The following is a 14168-nucleotide window of genomic DNA, read 5'->3' as shown; positions in this document are numbered from 1 at the left end:
GAAATAAAATAATAAAATAGATAAGAATAATGTGAAGCATGAATAGTGGTGGTTATATCACGGTTTTGCTGCAACATTATATATGGATGGATCACCCCTCCTTTGGTGGTGATAAGCTTTAGCTCGTAGGATGACACTCTTAACATCTACTCAAAATTTATGAAAAATCTACAAGGAAAAGAGTAGATGATCGCTTTTGGTTTGATCATCAACTTATTTGAAATATTTCCTACATCCTTAAGAGGCTAAAGATTTTCCTTCTAAAGCACAACAATATTTATTCATTAACACAAAGCCCAAAAATCTGACATTCTTTGGAAACTGTGATGATATGAAGAAAAATAGAGGGGATTGAGAAAGTCATTTTGGGAGTTAAAGCCAACAATATTTATGCATCTCCACACCCACTGAAGCTACAGAGCCTAAGTCTTTTGCTTAATTTTAGTTCTGTTGATTTTATAGTTGTTGTCTTTGTTGGTTTTCTTATACTTATCATGTTCCGCCAGGGACAAGCCAACTTGGACTGGTTTGGTCTTTGGTTACTCTGTTTTGTGTGTTTTCTTTAGTTTTCAATAGAGGTTCTCTTGATTTTTCATTAGAATGGTAGTGATCAGGATAGTTGTATGAGGCCTTTTTGGGCTTTCGGTTATCATTATCATACTTATCTGTACGGGTGAGCAGTATTCGGTTCAAACTGAAAAAAATCGATCGAACAGAATTAATTTGAAAATTTGATTCGATTTTTTATTCATTTCGGTTTTGTTCGATTTTTAATTTCAAAAATTTTGATTATTTCGATTCGATTCGGTTTTAATCATAAAAAAATCATAAAAACCGAAACGAACTTATTAGTGATAATAATATGTTTTTTCAATAATATAGAGAAATTAAAACATATTAAGATTAAAATATTTTAATTAAATTTTAAAATACTAAAAATAAAGTGATAAAAAATAAAAAAAATTATTAAAAATCGAAACCAATCAAATCGAATCGAATCGAACCGGTTTGATTCAATTCAATTTCTGACTAAAATCAATTCGGTTTCATTTTTATTAATACTAAAATTTTAATTTTTGATTTATTCGATTCAGTTTGATTTTAAACTAAATCAATCGAATGTTCACCCCTAATTATCTGCCTACTCTTTATAATAAATTTTCTTTATAGAAAAAAAAGCCAATCTCAAATATATAAATTTCATTGAGATGTATAAGAGAAAAGTGGATATAATTGTAAGAATAGAAGGACGTGAGATAAGATGGATTTATATTCGCAATCGATTTTGAGTTATACCTATTTACCTTAGTTATGGAAGCTAACTAGTCATATTTAATATTGTGTCCATAGTGCATGTCATTTGTCGATATGATGTTGAACTAATGGATGAAAGTAAAAAAAGTTAATAAAACATTAGAGTTGTGAAGAGAGACTATTAAGAGTAAGCATTTTAGGGTAAGTAGAAATAACACGAAAAATAGATAGAAGGTTAGTTTAAGAATTGAGTAATAAATGGCATGTAATTCGCAAAAACATAACAAAATAGATGAAATGAGGAAGTGCAATGAGTGATCATGGCTATCGAAAAGGCTCTAAGATTGCTATTCCGGGAATATATTTGTGGTCTTCCTGCTCCAATATTATAGTTGAATCTGATTCTTTAGTGGTAGTCACATGGATTTCCTCTCTCTTCATGCCCCTGGTGACTTTCTTCTACGGCTAGCCTCGGTAGAAGCAAATTGGGTCGCAAAACAGGATATTCATAGGACAAAGGATTCGTAGCTTGGTTTTAATTAGCTTTTTCCTTTATTACGAAACTTTCGTTACTTGTTTTTGTCTTGTTGATATACATCTTATGCCAAGTTTTTTTTTTTTCAATTGACATGATTTATCTTAAGTTGGTGCTTTTAGAAGTATGATAATTAGATAGAGCAGATTTCTCGTACTAAATTTTTTTTAATTTATTAATAATATTTTACATATAAAAAAGAGGTTCATGTAAATGAACCTCGATTAATTTAAAATTAAGGTATGATTGTCATTATAGTACAAAATCTCATTATTTTTCACAAATAAATTATTTTCTAGAAAATAAAATGGGGTCTAAACTCAAAATTATGATATAAATAATGAAATAGGAGGAAGTTATAATATTGAAAAATAATTAAAATAGGAATGTTTAATATTAATTAAAATAACTAATTAAAGTTAAAACAACTTCATAAAAAGATAAAATGTAGATAGACTGCAGAGTGTATATGCACATGATAGATTTTTTTCCTCCAAAAACGGTGAGAAAATTTCAACTTAAACTTGCTAATAAAATGGAAATATACAAAGAGGAATCAGAAGTCATCTGGTCATGCTGGCTGTGACCATAGGAGCCATCATAACGCCGCGTTTTTGCCTTTCCATATTGGCCTCCCAACCTTTATTTCCCGTACATCCAGCACAATTAAAATTTAATTAAATAAAAAAGAAGTTAGTTTATTACAAGGTGGAAATTAAAATAAAATCAATTAAGTAAAAAAATAGTCATTAAAATTAGGGGTAAAGATTTTAAGCTAACACAAAAATATGTGCAGCATTTATTAACGTTCTCTAATATTTCTAATATATTAACGTACTTCATAATTTTTTAAATTGATAATAATTCCTTTTTTATTCGATATTAACTCGTAACAGAAATCTCTCACCCATTTAAAATAACTCTAAAACTATTAATTAAATTTTAGTATTAATGATATGTTATGCTAGAAATTTAACATTGATAGTTCTATGACTAAATTTCTTTTAAAATAATTAAATTAAAAAAAAATCTAATATATTATGCTGAAAGATTCTCTCTACCAGTCGGCCTCAATTGATGTGCTAAAATAATATAATTTCAACTTTCTCCTCATATTCATGTTATATTAGATATAAAATATTATTTTAAAATTTTTTTTATTTTTTAAATCGATATTAAAAATATTTTAAATTTTTTAATAATATTTAATAGTTAAAATTATTGAAAAATTAATTATTATACTTCTTTTACAACTTAATGGTAATTTAATAAAAAGGCTTAATGTAACAGAAATTAGAAACATAGACATTAGCAGATAGATTTGTGCAAGAGAGAGATGACGTACCAATTCCCATATCAAATCCGCGAGCCTTGAGCTCCCTATACTCTTGGCAAAGCGCACAAGTCTCACTGCAGAAGTGAACCAAGCAATCAACGCATGGAGCCTCCTCCAAGTCATATTGGCCTCTCAATTTTGAGCGATAGAAGCATGAGTAAAAGCATGCAAAGCCAGTGAATCCCAATAATAACCCATATTTAGCCCCACTTCCAGCACATGCTGCAATAATTACCACCCACTAAACTACATCACCACAACTTCATTCTAAACATATATACACCATTCAAACTATAAACTAAAAGAAAATTCAGAATATGGATTTCTCATGTATCAAAATAATAAAAAAATTAGCAAATGGATATACAAGGGCTTACATGATGATCCTTTGTTCACTATCTCAGCTATCTGTCCAAAAGTGATACAAGGGCAAAAGCAAGTGATCACACCTAACAAAATACATGAAGTTAATTATAAAGAAAAGCCCACAAAGCTCAAGTAATGTACGTGGTATATATATACTTACAATTTGCAGGATCATCACAGCAATGGCATAAACCGGTAGACCACTTCCCAGCTGCCGGCGGAGGGCATATAGAGGTGGGAACATATGAAGCATAAGGGTGTGGAGGATGTGGGTTTGGAAATCCAGAAACAGGGAAATGTTCTTGTTGGTCATTTAGCGGCGGATACATTTTGCCGGTGAAACTAGGCGTAGGTACTAAACAAGGTACTAACTGCTATATAATTAGCAATTAGGAGAGCAACTTCATTTTTAAAAGACCTGAGTCAATGGTTTCCCTGTTGATTATTTCTTTTGGATGTGGCTATTATACAATAAACACATGTCTAGTTTAATGGTTGTAGAACTTGTTATTTGACAAGGTTATATTAAAATATAAAGCTGAATTATTTTTTGGATGTGGCTATTATTATGTTATCTTCAATGCAATTTCCTAGAACCTCTTCTTCCTTCACGCAAGTTGCTATAGGAAGAATAGTTCAAGACATTGATATATATATACATTAAGCATACATGGAACCTTAAGATAATGTATAAAATTTATTATTATGGTCAAAAGTCTCATATTTTGAATTTCATGGACATTTGTAATTTAGTTTAGAAAATTGAAAAAAATAGGTATGATGTGATTTTATTTATTTTTATTTTATAATTTATAGTTTAATTTGTATGAAAATAATAATTCATAATATTGTATTGTCAGTAAATATCATACCGTTAATAAATAATTATAATTTTTATATGGTATTAAAAAAATAAATATCATCCCGTTAATATTTATATGATAAATAAAATATAATTATTAATTAATATTTTTTTAAAATATTTAAAAAAAATAAAAAAAAAGTTTTGTGATTTTAAATATTCGTTAAAATAATGATTTTCAATTACCAAATAGCATATGAAATTATTATTATTTACTATTATCATGATATTATGAATATTATATTAATTTAAATTAAATTATATACCTTAAAATAAAAAATTGATAAAATCACATCATATATATATATTTCTTTTATTTTCCCTTCAATTAATTTATCATAATCTTGAGCTTCATTGGAATTTTTATTTCATCGTATAAAATAATCTTTTAGTGGGTAAGAATTATTTAAATTTCATTCCAGTTTTAAAAAGTAAAAAAAAAAATCACTGTTAATTATGTCAATTTGGTGTAAGTTTAATATAAAAATATAATCTATACATCTCTGTCCGTTTTAAAATTATTATCTGGTTTTTTAAACAAAGTTTGGGAAAAATAATTAATCAATAAAGCTGAAAAATAAAATATAATTTGTCAAAGTATTAAGTTTTGATGATTATCAAAGGTATTGTTTTTTATATCACATAATTAAATTAGGATTGCTATTGAATCATGAATCCAAACATATTAGACAAACATTGCCATCCATAGATTTTGTCATGCACACTCCTAATTTATCATCCTTAGTTTGGTGTATAAAATTTTGTTAATTAAGTTTGAGATACCAAGTCTCTTTATACTAACTTCAAATTCCTCTAATGTTAAATTAATTATATAATTATATTTTTCCCTTAAAACAATATTTTATATTAAATTACTTTTATTTTAAAATGATATAAAATTCAATACACATCAAGTGCGAGTATAATATATTTATGGAAGACCCAATATAGGTGGAGAGACTTTGATATCATATTAAATTTGGAATAATTCTTATTTTTTTTTTTTTGAAATAGGGACTTGGGGGAGTCGAACCTTAGACCTCTCAAGACTACAAGGATGCACTTTCCATCAGGCTAAGCCTCGGAGTGCGTTAATTTCTTATTTGATTTTATTATTTTTTATTTTCCCATATCTTTGTAGCTTCAAACTTAAAAATCAAACAAAATTTTGAAAAATATATTTAAAATTAAAAAAAATAATTAATTAATTTTTTCCTGAATTTTAATTGCTAAATATTGTATAAAAATATAAATATTTTTAATATAAAAAAATTAATTAGCAGAAATTTTTACAAATATGACCGACCAATTTATGAGTTTTCCATACCGGATGGATTAAATAGTAAAATACTTATTAGAAAACTAATCGAATGACCGAGTACTGTATCTTTTAAAATTCTAGAAGCGGTTTAATGTAATTTTTAAAATTTAGAAATTAATTAATAAATTTTTTTAAAGTATAGAAATAAAATATATAATATAATAGTTAGCTTAAACTTAAGATGAATCATTGTAGCCCAAATAAAATTCAAAAGTTATTTACATAAATTTTAACTGAATTGTTAAAATTCATATTAGAGCTACTTTAAATTAAATTTAAAGTCCCTTTAAATCAAAATTAGAGTCGCTCTGAATTAAAAACATTGTGTGTAAAAGTTACCGCGAGGTGTGAATGGCTGTTCCAAAAAATTGATAAATTGATCCAATTAGGCTGGAAATTGGGTTTATAAATAATTTAGAGCATATTTAATTTAGCAATATATATATATATATATATATATATATATATATATATTTAAATATAAATATTATTAATCATATTTTAGAAAAAAAACTTAATATAAAAGATCCATCCATAGGTCTCCCATAACACTCAATTTTGAATTCAAAATGTTAAGTGAAAAAATTTGTAGCAATATCAAAATGTAGAGTATCATTCAAAAAATTTGGACATAAATGCCAATAAGTAGGACTAATATAAGAAATAGACTTTCTAACTAGCACATAAACAACCATATTTGCCAGTTTCCTGACCCACAACAAGGTCCAATGAGATTTTTGCATCAAAAGAATCCTACAATCATTAACACGTTGACTGAATTCGGAAAAATTCTCATGTTGAGATCATATAGCATCAACTGCACCTTTCGAATCGAGTTCAACATCCACACTATCAATGCTATAGGATTTAAGCCATAGTAGAGATTCACACAAAGTATACACTTCAGCCATTTTGGACTGAACATTACCTCTCAAATGACCAAAAAATACTGTAAGAAACGATCCAAAAGAATTACATAAAATAGCACCATATCTTATAATTCTATATTGACTAATTCCTCCAGCATCCACATTGCATTTAAATCTCCCAGCACTAAGTGCTTGCCAACGACTACTCGTACGTGTTGATTAGGGATGTAAACGGGTAGGATATCCGCGAAAATTAAACTACCCGAATCCGAACCCGATTTATATTAGTAATATCCGAACCCGTTCCGAACCCGATTAAAAATTAATTTAAACTATCCGAATCCGTACCAAATCCGATTATTATTACCCGAATAAAACCCGAACCCGTTTAATCTTATATATTTTAATTAATAATTTATATAAAAAATATTTCTCATTAATAAGTTTCATTTAAAAAATCTAATATTTCTAAAAAATATTTAAATTTTAAATTTTTAAATAAAAAAATATAAAAAAATTTATAAATATTATTGTAAAATATATTTTTTATATTAAATTAATTATTTATATAAACGGGTTCGGATAGTGGGTACCCTGTACATAAAACCCGAATCCGATCCGAATCCGCAACGAGTATTATTTTTAAAACCCGAACCCGTCCCAAACCCGATTATAACTATCCAAATCCGTTCTATTAGGGTTCGGTCGGATCGGATACCCGAAAATACCCGATCCGTTGCCATTCCTAGTGTTGATGGCTACCATTAGCTCCTTCTATAGGAAGTTGAAGACTTAACCAACAAGATAAATAGACTTCTGTCGCCTGAACAAGCTGATGAGGAACTAGGCATTCATCACACCATAGATGGGCATTTCTCTCATTTCAAAGATTTCATAACAGCATACATATCTTGCCCTGCAAAGAGATATTAGACAAATCCAATATAGTTTGAATCAGAATAAAAATATTAGGCATATTTTGATCTAGAATAGGAAAATCTAATATTCTCCAATACTCAACTGCAACAGGACAGTGAAAAAGGACATGTAGATTATCCTCATCAATTCCACAAATCTTACACCTAATAGTAATATTAACTCTTTGCAGGATATGGTTGAGGAGTATGGTTGGGGAGTATGGTTGCAGCCCGCTCTCCGTCTTTAATGGTCAGTGTTGCCAGATTGGACTCCACAGTAGACTTATTATGTGAATGAGAGAGAAGCTGTTAACGAGAGAAGAGGGAGAACGACGGTACAAAGAGAACGACGCTTAGATTAAGAATTTAAAAAATGTGTAAACATTTGATTGCTATTGCTATATCTAGTGGCTGATGTTTAATAGTGGATGATGGTTGTAACTAATATATCTGTATAAGATTTGTTATTAATTTTTACAATAAATAGTAAGAAAAAAAAATTATATTATATCATATTATTTCATTATTGAAATCACATTGTTAATCGATTATACAATAAAGTTTAAAATATAAGTTATATATATATATATATAACATCATAATTAGTTTAATGGATAATATTTTACATTCATATATTATTTATAAAAATTATAAATAATTTATCAATATAAAAATTAATTTTAAATACATAAAATTATAATTAATAAATTTTAAATGATAATACCAATTAAATAAAAATAAAATTGCTTCAAATACAAGGAAAAGGTTTTAAAATATATTAAGATAATGCCATGTGATCTCAGGTTCAATCCCGCATGTCTGTGTGTGTAGTGTATATACTATTTAATTTTTATGATATTTATAAAAAAAATTATTAGCTAGTTTATTAATTTTAAAAATTATATTAAAATTTAATTAAAATTTTAAAAAAAATTAATTAATTTTTTAACTAACTTTAATTATTAAATATTATAAAAAATTTAATTAATAAATATTAATAAATATTTTTACAAAACTAAATAAGTAACTAATAAATTTTTCATAATAAAAGACTAATAATAGAACTGTTAATGATAAAATTAACATAATAATTAATTAATATATTTTTTATTTTTAAAAAATATTTTAATGTATTTTTAAAATTAAAATATCAATTAATAAATTTTTTTATATTACAGAAAATTAAATAATAAATTTTTTATTATATAACATTTAGTTTAAATTTATTAAGTAATTTAAATTAATTATTATCCTCAAATAAAAAAATCTAAGAATTATTTATATAAATTTTAACTTTACTGTCAAATTGGTATTAGAGACCAAAGCCACTATGAGAAAAGAGTTAAAGGAAAAAAGTCTTAAAATATATTAAGATAACGCCATGTGATCTCTTATGTTATTAGTACTTATAGTTAAAGATATTAAGAAGACTATGTTAAGTAATACTAATTATTGTAATGATTATTAATTATTTTAATAAGAAATAGTTATGCACTCAATAGATTTAGTCTGATAATAATGAATGATTTAGTATAGTAATAAATGTATTTAATAAATTTAAAAAGTTTCAGATTATATTTCTTCAATCTTTAATTTTTAATTAAAAAAATAATAATAATAATAAACCGTCATAACGACATGGTTAAACAAATGTTATGATAATAATTTCTTATAATTTATTTTTTTAATCATCAAATACTGAATTAAAATACTAAATATTATTTTTAAATTGTTGCAAAACATTTTAAGACATCTAGTTAATTCTATAAATTAAATGTAGTTTAAAAAATTACTAAAAAGATCATTAAGAAAACAAGGTTTTTATCAAAATTTTAAAATTTAAAATTCAAATAAATAGTCAATATTACTAATTTATATATTGAAATAATATTTATAAATTTATTGTTTTTGGAATTTATGATATTATATATATATATATGTTAGTATTTCATTAGATAATTTTAAAATAGATTTTATGATCAAACCTAGGGTGAGCATTCGGTCGGTTCGGTTCAAAAACGAACCGAACCGAATAAACCGAAAACCGAAATTTGAGTGTTTATGAAAACCGAATCGAATCGATTTTGATCAGAAACCGAATCGAACAGAATCGGTCTGATTCGGTTCGGTTCGGTTCGGTTTGATCGGTTTTGATTTTTAATAATTTTTTTATTTTTTACACTTTATTTTTAATATTTTAAAATTTAATTAAAATATTTTAATTTTAATATGATTTAATTTCTATATATTATTGAAAAAACATATTATTATTACTAATCGGTTCGGTTCGGTTTTTTCGGTTTTTTCTGACCAAAACCGAACCGAACCGAAATAACCGAAATTTTTGAAATTGAAAATCAAACCGAACCGAAATATATAGAAAACCGAACCAAATTTTCAAATCGATTCGGTTCGATCGTTTTTTCGGTTTGAACCGAATACTGCTCACCCCTAATCAAACCATACAAATGCTTATATATAAATAAGATTTTAAATCAAAAATATTTATTTTTGTAATTTATCAAATATAAAATTAAATGAATCATTTAAAAGTTTATTAATATACTTGAAATAAATTATAATTATGGTTAAAAAGTTAATAAAATTTTAAAAATATAAAAATAAATGTTATAATATTATTAAAATAAGATTATAATAATATGCACAACTGCTAATATGAAATAATTATTGAATATGAAACATCGTCAATTATGCTAAAAAGCTAAATCAAACACCTAAGCTTATCCAATTCGCTGTAAAAATTATTTGTGGCAATTCTTTTTTTTTTTTTTTTTTTTTTTTAAATCAAACCAGTTGCGTCCATATTAGGCCGATTCATTTGACTGATTTTTAAACACATTAATTGCTTAAAAATGAAGAATCATGCGAGTGTTGTGTTAGTCATGGAAATATCAGAGAAAAGCGGTTGATATATACTTCATATACTTATGGCTTATTAAATTAAAATATATCAATGACATCATATTTTAATTATAATTAATTAATTAATTATTAACATTTGCTTAGTTGACCAATTTAGGGTTTGATTTGTTTTGGATGCTAGTTGGGCAGAAGTCGCTGTTCTTGAAATTGAGATAACATATTCTTTAATTTTACCTTAATTTTCTCCATCTAACATCGGTGCTTATTATTATTATTATTATTATTTTTATGAAAATCAGTATTTTCTTCCAGAACAGTGTAAATTCCAAAACGACTAAAATTGAAATAAATTTTCAATTGTTAATTTGGTTGAATTTATTATTATTATTATTATTATTATTTCAGAACGACGTCAACTCCAATTCGACTAAAATTGAGATAAATTTTTTATTGTCAATTTAGTTCAATTTTTTTCTTTCAGAATAACGTAAACTCCAAACCGACTAAAATTCTTCAAACTACATATTTTTCTATGATCCAATTAATATTATAAACCTACTTTTCCATTGAATCTTCCCATTTACCTTTCTGCTGGCCCTAATCTACCTAGCTTCTCTTGCCCATTCTTCTTCCCTCTTCCCCTTCATACTTCTTGCACTTTCTTTCACTATTAATTGTTGACGGTTTTGAAGTCTATTCTTCATTTTCACTTCCCAACTAATAAAAAGTAAATCAGTTACCTTTATTTTTGTATCAGATTCTTTTGTATTTGTATCAGATTTTATATTTTCTATTTTTGATTCTTGAATTCTTGCAAATTTTATATTTAGTTGATATATTCTTGGAAAGTGCTTGAGTGCCTTGTCTTTATAAACTCACCACTTATGTGAATAAATCATTCATTAAAACTTCTACATCTGTAACTTTTTATGGTATCAGATTTGTAAGCTCATACGAGCCTAATTTTTCTTTTCTTTTCTCTCTTTTTCTTCAATGGCTGGCATCACTCCTATTGTTAATGCTGATAACTCTTCTACTCCGGCAATAATTGTGCAATTCAATCCAGCCGCTCAACTACCCATAAAGCTTCTTGGCAGTCATAATTTTGCAATATCTCCATGCTTCTACATGGCCACAACCTTTTCGGTCATCTTGATGGCTCATTTACTAACCTTTCCTACCAAAATCACCGTAAACGACCAAATCACTCCAAATCCTGCATACGGAACATAGTTTTGTCAAGATCAACTCATCCAAAACGCTCTCTTATTATCGGTAGATCCAACTCTTGCATCTAGTGCTGCTGCAGAACCCTCCTCGCACAAAGCTTGAAATTCTCTTTATACTGCATTTGCCAACAAATCTCAGACTAGGATTTTTAGTCTTCGAGGCCAGCTAGCTCGCATCAACAAAGATTCTTGCTCAGACTTCTCCTCTTCTCACACCTCATGCCAACAAACAAGCCAAACTCCAACCCCATTGGAACGAAGCCGTGAAATTAGAGTTTGATGCACTTGTGAGGAGCCAAACATGGGACTTGTAATTTCATTCCGTTTTTATCTTTACTTTATAAAATTATTGTATTGATAAATAAATATTGTTTAATATTTAATTTATATTTTAATAGCATTGTAATGCTTGAAATTCTATTTATTATTATTAAAATTTTATTTTTTTTGGTATTATTTATGAATAATTTTTTATATTTTATTGGCCGCTTTATTTTTAAATTTATGATAAGAATAAATAAATAATTTTACAAATTAAATTTAAATATCATTTAACAAATTAAATTAAATTTATTAGTAATTTATTCTTTCTATAGATTTTTTGAAAATAATTAATAATAATTTATTATTATAATAAAATATTAAATTTTAATATTTATCAAATTAATATAATATATTATATTATATAAAATAATAAAAATTAATATTTTCAAGTAGTAATCGATAAAAAAGTACTTTAACAAGTAAAATAAATTTTTAATATTATTAATTTTAAATTTTATTGTAATAATAATTTATTGAATTTACATAAATTTTAATATTTAAAAAAATAATTAAACTTACAATGTATTTAAATTTTAAAGTTATTAGAAGAATATATTTATATTTTTTATTTGTACATAAATAATAAAAAATAAGAATTTTGTAATAAGATTATTTATAAGTTTTAATTTTGATAAAATATTAAATTATTAAATAATATTTTCAATTTAAAAAGATCAATATGCTTTTTACTAAGGATAAATTATAATATTATCTAATCTATACTATATATAAAAATGGCATTGGAATTTCCTATCTTGTTCTTATTTAAATAAGATAATAATAAATTAACTCTAAATTTGATTGCTATTAAAATTGTTGTTATTTTTAAAATTTAAATTTAATTGATTAGATTAATATTCTATTTAAATTTTAATTATATTTTATTTAAATTTAAATTATATTTTATTTAAAATTTAATTTAAATTAGTTTTATAATTTAGAGTTTATATAAATATAAAATTCTTAATCCTTATAATTAAATATACATCTTTAATTTTTATATTATAATTTAAAATAAACTTTTATAATAACTATATCATAAGCATAAGAATTTTATTAAAATCATTAATTTCTAATTTTTGTTAATAAAATTAATAAAAAAATTAACTTTTCTAAACATGATAATCTTAACTTGAAGTTTAAGATGATTGATTTAGAAAAAATAATTTATCTTCTTTAATAAAAATTTCAATGCTTTTTTATAATAATATTTTTAAATTACTAAATTCAATTAAATAAATTGAATTCATTTACGTAAATAAAAATGTTATAAATTTTAAAAATTATTATTAAATGAAAATAATAAAAATATGTTAATGAAAAACAAGTTTCTGCTATATAATAATTAAAAAAAAAAAGAGTTTACATGAATAAAATATATTAAAATTTTTAAAGTTTTTATTGAAATTTTAAATAATTCATTTCTTTATAATAAAATATAGTTGAATATTTTTTGAACTAAAAAATAAATTGAACATAGTTATATTTGAAACAATATATATTTTTAAAAATAAGTATAAAATAAAAATAATAAATTCACAAAATATTTATTAATCTATGCTAATTTAAAATAAAAATGATAAGATATGATTGTTAAAAGAATTTTTATATTTTAATTATTTACATTATTTACCATGTAAATTGTTTGATAAAATTTATTATTTTAATTATTTTTATAATTAATTAAAAGTATCTGAAAGTGTAGTATATATATTTGTACTATATATATAAAAGTGGAAAGAGTGGGAAAATGGGATTGCTCATAATATCCTTAAACTTTTAAATTATTTATAATAATATCTAATTATTTAAATTGTTGATAATTTTATTTTTTAAAATTTAATTTTTAAAATAAATGATAATTTTATTTTTTATATTAATTTCAATTAATTAAGGAAAATTTTAAAAAGATATAAAATATAAGAATATTTAATTTTTTTTAAATGAAGATATAAATTATATGGTAATTTTATAATATATATATATATATATGTATATTATGCTATAATATGATTATTATATAATTATATCGTATAATAAAATTAATATAAAATAAATATAAAAAAAATTTAAATATTTATAAAAATATGAAGTTAAATATTTTTATAAATATTTTAAGAAAATATATAAGATATAATAACATTAAATTTTTTAAGGTAAAAATATAAATTAGATGATATATATATTAGTATAAATTATTTAATATTATGCTATATTATAATTATTATAAAATTATATCGTATAATAAAATAAATATAAAAATAAATTTTTA

The 14168-nt window shown here is 24.0% G+C and overlaps 1 protein-coding gene across 1 annotated transcript; it reads right to left on the bottom strand.

The window, feature by feature from the left end:
* Positions 1 to 2135: 2135 nt before the first annotated feature.
* On the bottom strand, positions 2136 to 3851 carry LOC110607590 (cell number regulator 1). Its single transcript, XM_021746737.2, has 4 exons — positions 3652 to 3851; positions 3503 to 3574; positions 3135 to 3347; positions 2136 to 2429 (listed from the first exon to the last, which is right to left on the bottom strand). Exons 1-4 carry the CDS (start codon positions 3818 to 3820, stop codon positions 2353 to 2355), a joined length of 531 nt encoding a protein of 176 aa, XP_021602429.1. The 5' UTR covers positions 3821 to 3851; the 3' UTR covers positions 2136 to 2352.
* Between the last annotated feature and the right edge of the window lie 10317 nt (positions 3852 to 14168).

Source organism: Manihot esculenta, chromosome 10 (assembly GCF_001659605.2).
Source record: "Manihot esculenta cultivar AM560-2 chromosome 10, M.esculenta_v8, whole genome shotgun sequence".
Taxonomy (NCBI): Eukaryota; Viridiplantae; Streptophyta; class Magnoliopsida; order Malpighiales; family Euphorbiaceae; genus Manihot; species Manihot esculenta.
This window is presented reverse-complemented; position numbering and strand designations above follow the sequence as displayed.